Raw genomic sequence first — 13,377 nt, forward strand, 5'->3', positions numbered from 1 at the left:
GAGGAACAGGCTGGCTGGACAGGGAAGAGGGGCATAGAAAGAAGTCAGATACATATGGAAGGGGGAGAGGGCAGACATTGGATGGAACGGGCAGATGCTGGAAGGAAAAGAATGAAAAGAAGATGAAAGCAGAAACCAGAGACAACAAAAGGTAGAAAAAAATAATTTTATTTCTATTTTGTCATTAGAATATATCAGATTTGAAATATATATCCTGCTAGAGACATAACTGGGGACTGCAGTATTCTGTTAGCATGATATTTCTATGTAGCATTCTATAATAACTTGGCTTGTTCAGTTTTCTTGATAGTAGAGGGGATATATGTGAAGGGGAGGGGAGACAGGGGTTTGTTGGTCCGTGCTCTGTATATTTGTATTTATAAAATCACAATTGTTCAGAATATTGTTTCTTTTTATACTTTAATAAAATACGTTCAATATAAAATCATAATTGCGGCTTGTGCAGATGGGATCAGATGGTTTGTGGGGACCGAGCTCGCGGAGATGGGGCGTAAACGGGGTTTTTAAATTTTAGTCCTAGTAATTTGCCGGTCCACAAAATAATTCTTATATTTCTGCCGGTCCACGGATGTAAAAAGGTTGAAGAACACTGAGCTAGATAACTGGGTTAGCATGGGAGCACTTAATACTTCCTAAATGGCGCATGACCTGCAAATTAAAAATGGAAAAGTTATTTTACTACCAGAATAAATGGGCTTAGTCCTGCGTTAGGAAGTGCTAAATCTAGATTTTGTTGTGGCTTAATAAAAGAGCCCCATAACCTTCCCTTGCCTCAGGTACAAAATTAGATTCTGAGGCCTCCAAGAATTACCTACTTTACCTGATTGTAACTCACCTTGAGCTAAGACTGAAAATGTGTGAGCAAAATTGAAATAATAATAATTTAAAAAATGTTCAGGAAATATTTTGGGCAAGGCTGAATACTCAGCTGGGGATGTGAGATGGTAGTAACACCAACTTTGTTCTGCAGTGGGTACCTATGACAGCCCAGCTGTTTCATGGTTGTGAATGGAAACAGCTGAACATATTTTATCCCCAGAATCTAGGGAGACTACAAACCAAGCAAAATGCCAGTTAGCAAAAATTTGGAGAGCAGTTTTCAAATTGTCCAAAGGCACCTGCAGACTTTGCATCAATTTTCAAAGAGAAACACATACTAGACATTTTCACCTGTTTTTCTATGTGAGTAAAATTACACATATTGTACCATAATGCATACTTTGATCTGCAGTAAAATAAAGCATTTTGGGAGTGGAGACCAGACTGGGATAGTATTTAGAAACACATACACATTTATGCATTTCCAAAAGCAAGTATGTACTTTTACTCAGAAACGATATACCATATTTTTTGCTCCATAAGACGCACCTGATCCTAGATTTAGAGGAGGAAACAGGAAAATAAAACATTCTGAGCCTGCCAGGCTCTGCACTCAACCCCACACTACTTGCCAAGCTCTGCACCCTGTCCCCCCTCCCTGCCAAGCTCTGTACCCTGTCCCCCCTCTGGTGGTCTAGTGGTAGGCCGATACAGGGGACAGGGCAGGCAGGCAGATAGAGATAGGGCATGAAGGCCTCCCCCCAGGCAGGCAGGCAGGTCTACCCCCTCCCAGGTAGCCCTCAGGCAGGCAGGAAAGCCTCTCCCCTCCTAGGCCTATCCCCCTCCCAAGTAGCCCCTCTCCCCCCGGCAGGTATGCCTCCCCCCTCCAGCAATGTTCCCTCTAAGCTGTGTGCTTGTGTGCGTGCATACAACTTGCCGAACCTGCGCACACAAATTAAAATAGCATGCACAAAATAAATTTTTGCCTAAAATGATTTTCACTGCTAAAATGAAATGTTGCAGTTTACCAGCTGTTCCGATTTCCCATTTATCACATTTATTGAAGCGCTATAATATAAATTTTAAGTCATTCACGTGATTCCGTTATCTTTGGCAGTTGAATTTGACACGTCATGTGCCCCATAGGGCCATAACCTATGGCCCATAGGATATGAAACACTTCCGATTCTTTGACTTCCTGAAGTTCCACCATATTGTTTATTTCGTGGAATTGTAGTGTGCACCATGGTACTGCAGTTGTATAACTGTATTCGTTTATTAAATTGCAACCAGATATAACTCTTAAAATGTCTAAACCGCGAATGGTGAAAAGTTTAAAACGCAAGAGAGCTGCAACAGCTTTTAGGTCTGAATGGCTTGAAGAAATTGTTGAAACGGAGACACCGGAATCTCAAAATACAATACGTGTTCAACTGTGTGAAATATTTACCTATGACGAAGACGATGGAGTTGTGTGTTGTTATTGTCAAGATGTCAAAGCAACTGGAAAATTCTCTACTGGAAAAATATAGGATGATGTTTGGAAACTGGACTTTCTGAAACTCCATCTATCAAGTAAATCTCATACCGACAGTATTAGTAAACTAGTGCTGCCCGATTCAGAGAAAAATATTTCGATTCGATTCACCCTGTTGAATCAATTTTTCGATTTGATCCACTGTAAAAGTCAATAGGTTCTCCGAATGGGAACAACCTGATGTCTCAGCACTTGAGGAAAAGACCACGTAATAATGTTTATAAGATAAATCATATAAATAATTATACTGAAGCAGGGTGTCCTCAGCGAGAGAGGTAAGCGAGGGGAGAGAATTCTCCAGCGCTTTACACAATAAGGCACAAGTTAATCACCCTCTGCCTGCACACCATCATAGGACACCTCACGTGTGCTCAAATTAATCAATGTGATAAATTAAACAGCGATATACAATTGGTCAATCACAAGAGTGCAAGATCAAACAGGTTGTTCCCACTCAGAGAACCTATTGACTTTTACTGCTTTTCTGTGTGTAGATAATTAAGCAAATTTCTGATAGCCTACAGAAATGATTCTCAGCTTTCATCCCCAGCCCCCAAGACTCACCAGCCCCCATTCCGATTCTCAGTTTCCATCCACAGTCCCCCTGCCTATTCTGAGCTTCCATCCCCAGCCCCCAAGACTCACCAGCCCCCCTGTCGATTTCAGCTTCCATCCCCTGTCCTCCTGCCGATTTCAGCTTCCATCCCCAGCCCCCTGACGATTTCAGCTTCCATCCCCATCCCCCAAGACTCACCAGCCCCGCTGCCGATTTCAGCTTCCATCCCCAGGCCCCAAGACTCACAAGCCCCCATTCCGATTCTCAGTTTCCATCCCCAATTTCAGCTTCCATCCCCAGGCTCCAAGACTCACAAGCCCCCATTCCGATTTCAGCTTCCATCCCCAGCCCCCTTGCTGATTTCAGCTTCCATCCCCAGGCCCCAAGACTCACAAGCCCCCATTCCAATTCTCAGTTTCCATCCCCAGCCCCCTGCCGATTTTAGCTTTCATCCCCAGCCCCCAAGACTCACTAGCACCCTGCCGATTTCAGCTTCCATCCCCAGCCCCCCTGCAGATTTCAGCTTCCATCCCCAGGCCCCAAGACTCACAAGCCCCCATTCCGATTCTCAGTTTCCATCCCCAGCCTCCCTGCCATTTTCAGCTTCCATCCCCAGCCCCCCTGCCGATTTCAACTTCTATCCCCAGCCCCCCTGCCGATTCTGAGTTTCCATCCCCAGCCCCCCTGCCGATTTCAGCTTCCATCCCCAGTCCCTAAGACTCACCAGCCCCCATTCCGATTCATTTACTTACTGGACTGGATATTAAATTGCGGGGCAGAGAGGAGAAATGCAGGGAAAGCCAGCCAAAAATAGTATTTGCTGCTGCCGAGGTCTGCTGCACGAGGTCCGCTCGCTCGCTGATTGACTCTCCCACTACTTTCGTTTCTTCCAATGTAACTTCCGGTTTCGCAAAACAGGAAGTTACATTAGATGGGTAGAGGCTGGCGGTGTGAAAATCGTCTTGCAGCTGAATCGGTAAGTCCGGTTTTTAGCAAAAACGAACCGATTCGAATCGATTCACCTGATTTGAATCGGTGAACTGATTCGAATCGTGAATCAGGCAGCACTATAGGAAACTCAGAAGTAAAAATCCGAATTTAAGAGGGGGACTGGTTAACATGTTGCTTGAAAGCCCAACCAAAAAAGAAAACAGGCAAATTAGTAATGAACGGAAGCTTTCCAGTCCTGATGAAATTAAGGTTCTTGTCGACAGTGTTGTGGTGGCCATTAAGATGAATATCTCAATGCTCTCTGTTCAAGATATCAATGAGCACATGGCAAAGTATGATAGCTGGAGAAGCAAAAACTATGCGTTTGAATTTCTTGGAATTATCAATGGCATCGTGCAAGATGATCGTATGGCAGACATTAAATTAGCAACATATCATACGTTAACTGTTGGTGAAAGCACAGACATTTCTGTCAACAAGTACTTAATACTCTACTTTAAGTATCGGCCAGTCAATTCAAATGAGTATAGGACATCATTTGGTGGGATGCTACAGTTGGAAGCATGTGATGCTACATCAATAGTAACAGCAATTAGGGAACATGAACTTGATGTTATGTTGGGCAAAATAGATGGTGTTGCAGCACAGCTGAGAAAAGACATTCCACATTTAGTGCAGCAACATTGTGTTGCACATCGGGAAGATTTGGGACTTTCTGATTCATGGAAAGAAGTAAAATTGATGAAAGAAGTAGAAACTGTAATGAGAACTGTGCACATGGTGTTCTGTCGGTCTTCTACTAAATGATGCAAATTTCAAGAAAAAGCAGATGCATCTGAATGTGAATCAATTGCTTTCAGACCTCTGAATGAAGTGTGCTGGTTATCCAGACATTTTGCACTTAAAGCATTTATTCGAAATTATGATCCCCTGTTAAAATATTTTGAAGAAGACAAAGATAATGATCCTATTGCAAGTACTGCTAAAAGAAGCTGAACAGTGAACAATTTCATATTACACTTGAAGTTTTGAATGATGTCTTATCAGAACTGGCTTCCTTAACAATGGCATTTCAAAAATGTGGTTTGACACCATTGGAAGCTTATCATCTTGCACAGGGTAAATTGAACAAACCTCAAATGCAATACTTAGGCGACAAGGTTAAGTGGAGTGATAAAGTCAATAGTCTTCTTGACAACAGGATGAAGTCTGGAGAAAAAGTTTCAGTGGATACTAATTCCATATTAACCTTCATCAACATCCTATGTTTGCATCTGGGTGAAAGATTACCTGAAAATGAAGTTGAGGAATGGTCTGCTTTTGACTGTATAGCAATATCACAATGCGACTTTGACTTTGGAAATGGACATATCAGATCTCTTTGTTTAAAGCAGTAGTTCCCAAACCTGTCCTGGGGGACCCCCAGCCAGTCAGGTTTTCCAGATATCCCTAATGAATATGCATGAGAGAGATTTGCATATAATGGAAGTGACAGGTATGTAAATCTCTCTCATGCATATTCATTAGGGATATCTGGAAAACCTGACTGGCTGGGGGTCCCCCAAGACAGGTTTGGGAACCACTGGTTTAAAGTATAAGCAATTTCTTCCGGAGGAAAGTGTTATTATTCAGCAATACAATGACTTTAAATTCCTTGTTGCAGAAAAAATCTAAAGCAATCTGGTAAACAGCTTTCCAGATATGACGAAATTTGCATTTCAGAATGATCAATTTGCAGATTTAGCAAAATTGATGGACATTGATGCCACATTCTTAGCATCTAGTTCAGATTGTGAGCGTGGTTTTAGTCTAATGAACAATTTGAAGACTAAACAAAGGAATCGTTTACATTTAGAGCATTTGGAAATGCTGATGCGTGTTAAGTCACCTTCAAGATGGAGGCTCAACAGATCTTGACAGAATTTATTTGGACTGGATAAATATGAAAGATCACAGGGAAAAACTTTGAAAACTAAATTGCTGTTATTTTCTAAATTTTAAGTATAAAGTACAATGATACCTTATTTATAGGTAGCGCTCAATGAAACATTTCAATGAAACATAATTTATGTTTATTGAAATGAGACTTTATGTTACATAAAGTGTAACTAACATAAAGTGTAACTAAAATTACATTGTGTTTTCGTTAATTCAGACTAAATTCAAAGACCTGCCCATAAATGCCCATAATTGAACTCCGGGCCCTCTGGCAATCATTTTTATAGCGCACACAAATTTAGTTTTTCTTTAAAATGCGCACAGATGAAATTTTTTGCGCTCACAGCCTATGAAAAATTAGAGGGAACATTGCCCTCCAGGCCTCCCAGCAGGCAGGCAGGCCTGATCTCACCCTCCTTATTTGTGTGCCACTCTGCCACAAGGGAAGAGGACTCAGAGGCAGCCGCGTCAGCTGTCAGTACTCGGGGAACCAGGCAGCAGCCGCATCCAGCGAGGGAGGGTGTCAGAATTTTAAAAAGGTAATGGGAGGGGGGTTGGGTATTTGCTCCATAAGACGCACCCTTATTTCCACCCCCTTTTGGGGGTGGAAAAAGTGTGTCTATTGGAGCGAAAAATATGGTAGGTACTTTTTACCCCCATATGCTTTGCAGGTCCAGATATAAGGGAAGAGGGAATGGTTACACATTCAAAGCAGTGAGCAATGGAAGATTAACCCCCTCTTCTACGAAACCATGCTAGCATTTTCTAGCGCGGGGAGCTGCGCTGAATGGCCCACGCTGCTCCCGACGCTCATAGGAACACTGCTTCATCATGCTTTGTCTTTTGCTCTCTGGGTCACAGTAATGCATCCATGTCTTGTCAATGGTGACAGTTCTCTCCAGAATACTTGGATCTTCTTCATACTGTCTAAGGAACTGGGTTGCGACCTCCACACACTGTTGCTTGTGCAGATCAGCAAGCTGTTTAGGAACCCATCGTGCACAGACTATCCTGTATCCCAAGTCATCATGCATTATGGCAAATGCAGATCCATAGCTGATATCCAAATGTGCAGCCAATTGAGACACAGTTAACCATCGGTCTTCTCTAATCAAGGCACCCACTCTGTCAATATGCTCTAGTGTGCGTGATGTTGATGAGTGACCAGAACGACCTTAATCGGTTACATCTGTTCTTCCTGCTTTAAACCTTTTTACCCACTCATAAACCTTTAATTGATTCATGGTGCTATGTCCATACTGAGTCAATATCCGATGGTGAATTTCTGCAAGTATCACTTCTTCTGCCTAAAGAAAGTGCATTACTGCATGATGTTCTTCGATGGTGCAATCTTGCAATGGAGCGTCCATGTTTTTGACCTTGTGGCTGCCACACCAGCTGAGCGCTGCACTGTGCGTGGACAAACTATCCAAGAGGTAACATACGAGTACATGTGTTGCATTTCGTTAGTTCTGTTCCGATTATTGTGTAATTTAACAATTGCCTTTAATTTTTGATTCCCCCTCTTGTGTATTTACATACATTTATTTATGTTGATAGTTGTTGATAGGTGCCATCGACTCATGTTTGAGTCCTAATTAAATGATGAACATCATCATGTTTTCGTGGAAAAATACAGAAGTAGATTGCCAGGCTTTTCTTCTGTGCAGTATATAAATTTGATGTTATCACATCAAATACGACCCTCTGCCTCCAACACTGCCCATCTGCTGCTGCCCAGATGGGTTAGTCTGACATCTCCACTGCAACCTGTCCACTTTGGGAGACCCTGCTGGTAGTAAAACTGCCAACGGCTTAGCTTTCAGCTTCTCAGATGCACGCAAGCCCCATGGCACAACAAGTTCATGTACCATGGCTGGAGATGTTTATAGTTAGGCCCTTATTTTAGAAGTTCTATTCATGTTTTGTACTTCTCTGAAAACCAGCATTTAGACATCCATGGGCATCCAAATCTTGATTTTTTTTAAGGCTGTGTATGGTGAAATTGTTTCCCTTAAATTTACAAGTTCAATAGTGAGGGGGGGGGTTATTTTACTATTACATATTCTATAAGATATTTGATTATATGGTAGAAAAGGGTGGGAAGGGGGGGTGATAAGAGTTTATGTTTTGTACCAATGATTATTATTAAGTGATGTATTTATTGTTAATTTGTTTGAACATATGTCACACTTATTCTAAGTTTGAAAATGAATAAATAATTTTTTTTTAAAAAGGCTGTGTATGGTTGTCTATAACCTCAGTACATTCTTATGGTGAGGGGGTATAGTCTGAGTGTGTTTTGGGTAGGACTTGTGAGTCACCAAAATATGGATATCTTACTCCAACTTCAGAAGGGAAAGGGTCATCTGTGTCCAAAAATATGGCCTTTCTTATTTAGGCCTAGTACTTGTCATGTCCAGGCTACAGAAGTTGCTCTGATTGAGCAGCTGTCCACTACAGGGATTAGGTCAAGTCACATCTTTAATCCCCCAGTGTTTGCTGTCCCCTGCTCTCCTACAAATGTGAAACTAGGAAGAGACACTGTGACAACTTCAGGAACTATAGACATTCATGGTGCTAAAATATTTTTTTAAATTGACTTACTAGTAGAGAATGACATGGTGACAAAATTCATCACCGTTCCCATCCCCGTGGATAACCATCCCCATGCCATTCTTTAAGGAGAGAGGGAAAAATCAGACTATGAATGGGCACAACCACTGACCCTTAAGCTTTGCATTGAAGAATGCTAGTATAGAAGGACTGAGGTTGAGATAGACACTAAAGAATGACACGGGATAGTTTCCCACAGGGATGGGAACGGTGATGAATTTTGTCATCATGTCATTCTCTACTTAATAGACTTCCATGTATTATATAGCAATATATATGCACCTGTTCTTGATTTATTCATGCCTAGTTATAGCATCTTAGTGAGTTTCAGAAATCAGGCTCAAAGGCTCATGACTGAAATAAACAGATTTATTGAGATAATTCGTAGAACTTACAGTTTGGATACTTGTAATTGTTCTTGTGCTTTCGTGGTCTGCCTAGGTCAGTGGTAGGCAATTCCAGTCCTCGAGAGCCGGAGCCAGGTCAGGTTTTCAGGATATCCACAATAAATATGCATGAGATAGATTTGCATCTCAAGGAGGCAGTGCATGCAAATCCATCTCATGTTCCTTGTGGAGATCCTGAAAATCTGACCTAGCTCCAGCTCTCGAGGACCGGAATTGCCTATCCCTGGCCTAGGTGGAGCCTGAATGTCTCCTGACTGTATTGTAATGCTATCCTCAAAACTGGTGTGAAAAATAAATGAAACAAAACGTGTAGGAGCACGTCAGGACTAATGAGATATGATTCTCAAGCCCATAATGCCAGCTTGCTAGAATAAAATATTGAACATGTGCAACTGATGATAAATATTTATATGAAAATGTACAATCTGCCTATATTTTCTCTTTTTAGATTCTGTTTTGGATCTGCATTGCATTTTGGGGAATACAAAGCATCAAGCAAGTGGTTCTAGACAAAGTCAAACAAAATTGATGGACAAAATGCAGACAAAATGGGCAATTCTGAATGTAAACCACTTAGGCTATAAGCGGTCTATAAATACTAAAATAAATAAATAAAAGTGTTCCAACATTTTGGTGCTAAGAATGTACATAAATGATTAGAATGCAAGCATATACACCCATAAGTACATGTGCTAATATTCTGGGTAAACACTATCCTGTAAACAGGTGTCTAAATGTGATGGTGTAAAGTTTGAATGTGGGCATACAGAAGGGTGGAGCCTGAGCAAAGCCTAAGTGGGGCACACAGTTGCCCATTTAAATTATAGGGATCCTTTTACTAAGCTGCAGTAAACACCAACATGTGCTTACCACAGATTAAAATTCACTACCACAGGGCATGCTCAGGTGTCCCGCAGTCGTTTTTGCATATGTGCATACTTACTACCCATGCCCTAAAAAATAAAATGTATTTTTTTAGCAGTGGGGGCATAGAGCTAATCGGTTAGCGCATGGGCATTGCCATGTGCTAACTGATTGGCACAGGATTAGCATATAAGGCCTTAGGCCCAGATTCTAAAAGCAGTGCCTGAAACAACGGCACCGGTCGCATGTCACTCAGGTTATGGCACCATTTTCAGAATTGTCGCCTGCATCAAAGGTAGGCACCAGAAACGTAAACCAATACTAGGAGCTCAAAAATAAATTGCTTGTGTTAAAAAATCAATATAAAAAAGTGCTTCCACAAGTCTAATTGTTCATAACAGGATATACACACTAAAAAAAACACTCGGGGAACCAGGCAGGCCATTCAATTTATAAAGTGCTCAGTCACCAACCAAACAGTGTCATATAAAATGCCAGCAATGGTTGTCAGGAGGGACCATCATCGCACTAAAAGAGTCCCTCTCTCTGCCCACCATACATAAAAACGGTCACTTATGGGGCAGACACTTGGCAGAAAAGTAAACTAATCATCACTCAAATCCATTTCAAGTGCTGTGAAACCCTTTGAAAATCCGTGTTCAATAAACTATTGGCCTCCCTTCGACTTGAGTTTCGCTCGAAGCATTGTCAGGAAGGGGGCACTAGAAATAAACCAAAAAAACAGAAATAAATAAAAAATACATACTCAAAAAACAACACACCAGAAATGTAAGCCAGGGTTTTAAAAGGCCTACATTTCTGGCACCTACCTTCCCCGTAGAATCACACTTAGTTGTGCTGAACGTCAACCCTGCCCATAACCATGCCTCTTGATGCTCTGTGCTACTAGGCATTTGCATAGATGCAATTCTGGCATGTATTTTGTAGGCGCTTTGGGGTGCCTGCATTTTTTTTTTCTTTTAATTTGTTTATAACGGTGTAGTCAATTACCATGCCGTTAATAGCCAATTAAAATAATTAACTTTTGGTAGGAGTCTCTCTGTCATGTTTTTAAGATGGAACGTAATATGGCCATACATCAGGAATATTAGAAGACATTTCTGAAGATTTGGGAGCCATTGACAAAATTTTGCAAAGAGTAATTGCTGATTATGCCCTTTGGTCATACACGTCCAGGGTGGGTTGGAATGTATTTTTCAATTCTCAATCTGAGGGCTCCTTTTATCAAGTCGCACTAGCGGGGTTAATGCGCATGACTTTTCATCACATGTTAACCCCCACGCTGGCCTAAAAACTACCACCTGCTCAAGAGAAGGCGGTAGCGGCTAACGCGGCTGGCGGTTTATCGCATGGTATTACCCGCGTTAAACCCGCCAGCGCGCCTTTGTAAAAGGAGCCCTGAGTGTAGTTCATAGATATAATTATGGGGGAGGAGTGATAAAAATTTTTATCATAGATTATAATTGTAATTGTATTTAAGTGCTTTTATAGAATTATATGATTGTATTTTATTTTGCACTTACTTATGGCTTTAAAATGAATAAAGAAATTAAAAAAAATTAACTTAGGAGCCGGTAGAGTGCCTACTGGCGCCTTCCTAATGGCACTGTTTTTAGAATCTAGACCTTACTGCCTACAAAATAGATGTTGATAAATGCTCATTTGGTAATTGCCACATGCTAATGCTATTTTAGAAGCAGAAAATTCAACCGTTTACTAGCAGTGCTAAAAGTGGCCTTAGTGTGCAGGAAAGACTTGCACTAAGGATAGCACAGACCACTTTTTAGCTCTGCTAAGAAAAGAGCCCCACAGAATAATGTGATTTACCTGTGATTTTTTTTAGCAATCAAAGTGTAAGCTTTTACACCAGCTCTGTGCTTGCTATAAATGGTTGTGAATATGTAATGCATCTGACCTGTTATACTAGTATTCTTTACAGGAAAGTAGGTACCAGTAGAAACATTCTTGGCACCTAAATCTAGATGCAATTCATAGAAGAGCCCTCAAAATGCCTTGATCTTTCCATGTTATTCATCTGGGCAAAGCCATCGTCAGTACCTCCACTGAAGTCCAGTTATTGTGTTTTATTCAGCATTACACTAAATCAGACATGGGCAACTCCAGTCCTCGAGGGCCGAAATCCAATCGGATTTTCAGGATTTCCCCAATGAATATGCATGAGATCTATTTGCACGCATTGCTTTCAATGCATATTCATTGAGGAAATCCTGAAAACCCGATTGGATTCCGGCCCTCGAGGACTGAAGTTGCCCATGTCTGCACTAAATCATCAGGATGTGTTTTGAACTTGAATGCATGCTTTAATTTGAATTTGGTAAAAATGAATATTCTCATATAAATATTGTTCTACTGAAAATATAATTTTCTCAGTTAATAAAACAATTGCGCAGAATGATATTGTACTGTGGTTTTGTGTTTATTTTATATTATTAATCCAGGGGTGTCCAATGTCGGTCCTCGAGGGCCGCAATCCAGTCGGGTTTTCAGGATTTCCCCAATGAATATGCATGAGATCTATTAGCATACAATGAAAGCAGTGCATGCAAATAGACCTCATGTATATTCATTGGGGAAATCCTGAAAATCTGACTGGACTGCGGCCCTCGAGGACCGACATTGGACACCCCTGTATTAATCCATGCATAAAAAAAGATTCTTATAAAATAAAGAAAGAAATAATTTTGTTGGTACCCTTTTGTATTTTAAATTACTGTACCTATATTATATCAAAATAACTTTCCTTAGGAACTATACAAACCTGCATGTTCTCTGTTCTAGTGATGGGCAAATAATTCTGGCTCCATTGGTAAGAACTGCGGATTTTTGCAGCTATCCATGAGAAAAATATATGAGCGTTTTCATTGTGAATCTGAGAAGAATCTAAAGTAGATCTGCAAACTCTTCAGCAGATCTTCCAGTTCAAGGATATCAACAGTGGATTTTCTCAGGTCTGTTTAAGGGCTCCTTTTACGAAGGTGCATTAGCAGGTTTAACGCGCGAGACTTTTCATCACGCGCTAACCCCCGTGCTAGCTGGAAAACTACCGCTTGCTCAAAAGGAGGCGGTAGCGGCGAGTGCGGCCGGCGGTTTAGCACACGCTATTGTGCGCGTTAAACCGCAAATGCGCCTTCGTAAAAGGAGCCCTAAATTTCTTAGGATTCACAATAGGCTTTGCTAAAAATGCAGTTTTCCTTTAAGGGGGATTTGGCAAACTGACACAGCAAAATTGTGAATACAGTGGTACCTCAGTTTACGAGTGCACTGCTTTGCAAGACGAGCAAAACATTTGCAAAATCGGCACCTCGGAAACCGAGCGTGGCTCGATTTACGAGCACCCTCCCCCCCCCCCCGCGATCCGGCACCCTCCCCCCCATGATCTGGCACCCCCCCCCCGATGCGATCTGTTACCCCCCAACGCGATTGGGCATCCCCCCGCTGCTTCTTAACGTCATATGGGCACCGGCACCAGCATGTCCTGTGCTTGGTGCCGGTGCCCGATGATCGGCCTCCTCTTCTGCTGGGCCTTGAACATCTGCGCATGCTCAAGGCCTACGAGTTCACATTCAGAACGTGAACTCGCAGGCCTTGAGTATGCGCAGATGCGTTTTTAGTGCACGCTGCGGATT

General features: G+C 41.7%; 1 protein-coding gene across 2 annotated transcripts in view; it reads left to right on the top strand.

The window, feature by feature from the left end:
* LOC117354104 (alkylglycerol monooxygenase-like) overlaps nt 1–12,143 on the top strand; it is a 375,767-nt gene extending 363,624 nt beyond the window's left edge. For both annotated transcript variants that reach the window (XM_033930979.1, XM_033930982.1), the window contains one exon: nt 9,294–12,143. In XM_033930979.1, the coding sequence (XP_033786870.1) occupies nt 9,294–9,460 (167 nt within the window). In that variant the 3' untranslated portion in view covers nt 9,461–12,143. The remainder of the gene's footprint in view (nt 1–9,293) is intronic.
* The last annotated feature ends 1,234 nt before the right edge of the window (nt 12,144–13,377 follow it).

The sequence above is a fragment of the Geotrypetes seraphini genome, chromosome 2, assembly GCF_902459505.1.
Source record: "Geotrypetes seraphini chromosome 2, aGeoSer1.1, whole genome shotgun sequence".
Classification (NCBI taxonomy): domain Eukaryota; kingdom Metazoa; phylum Chordata; class Amphibia; order Gymnophiona; family Dermophiidae; genus Geotrypetes; species Geotrypetes seraphini.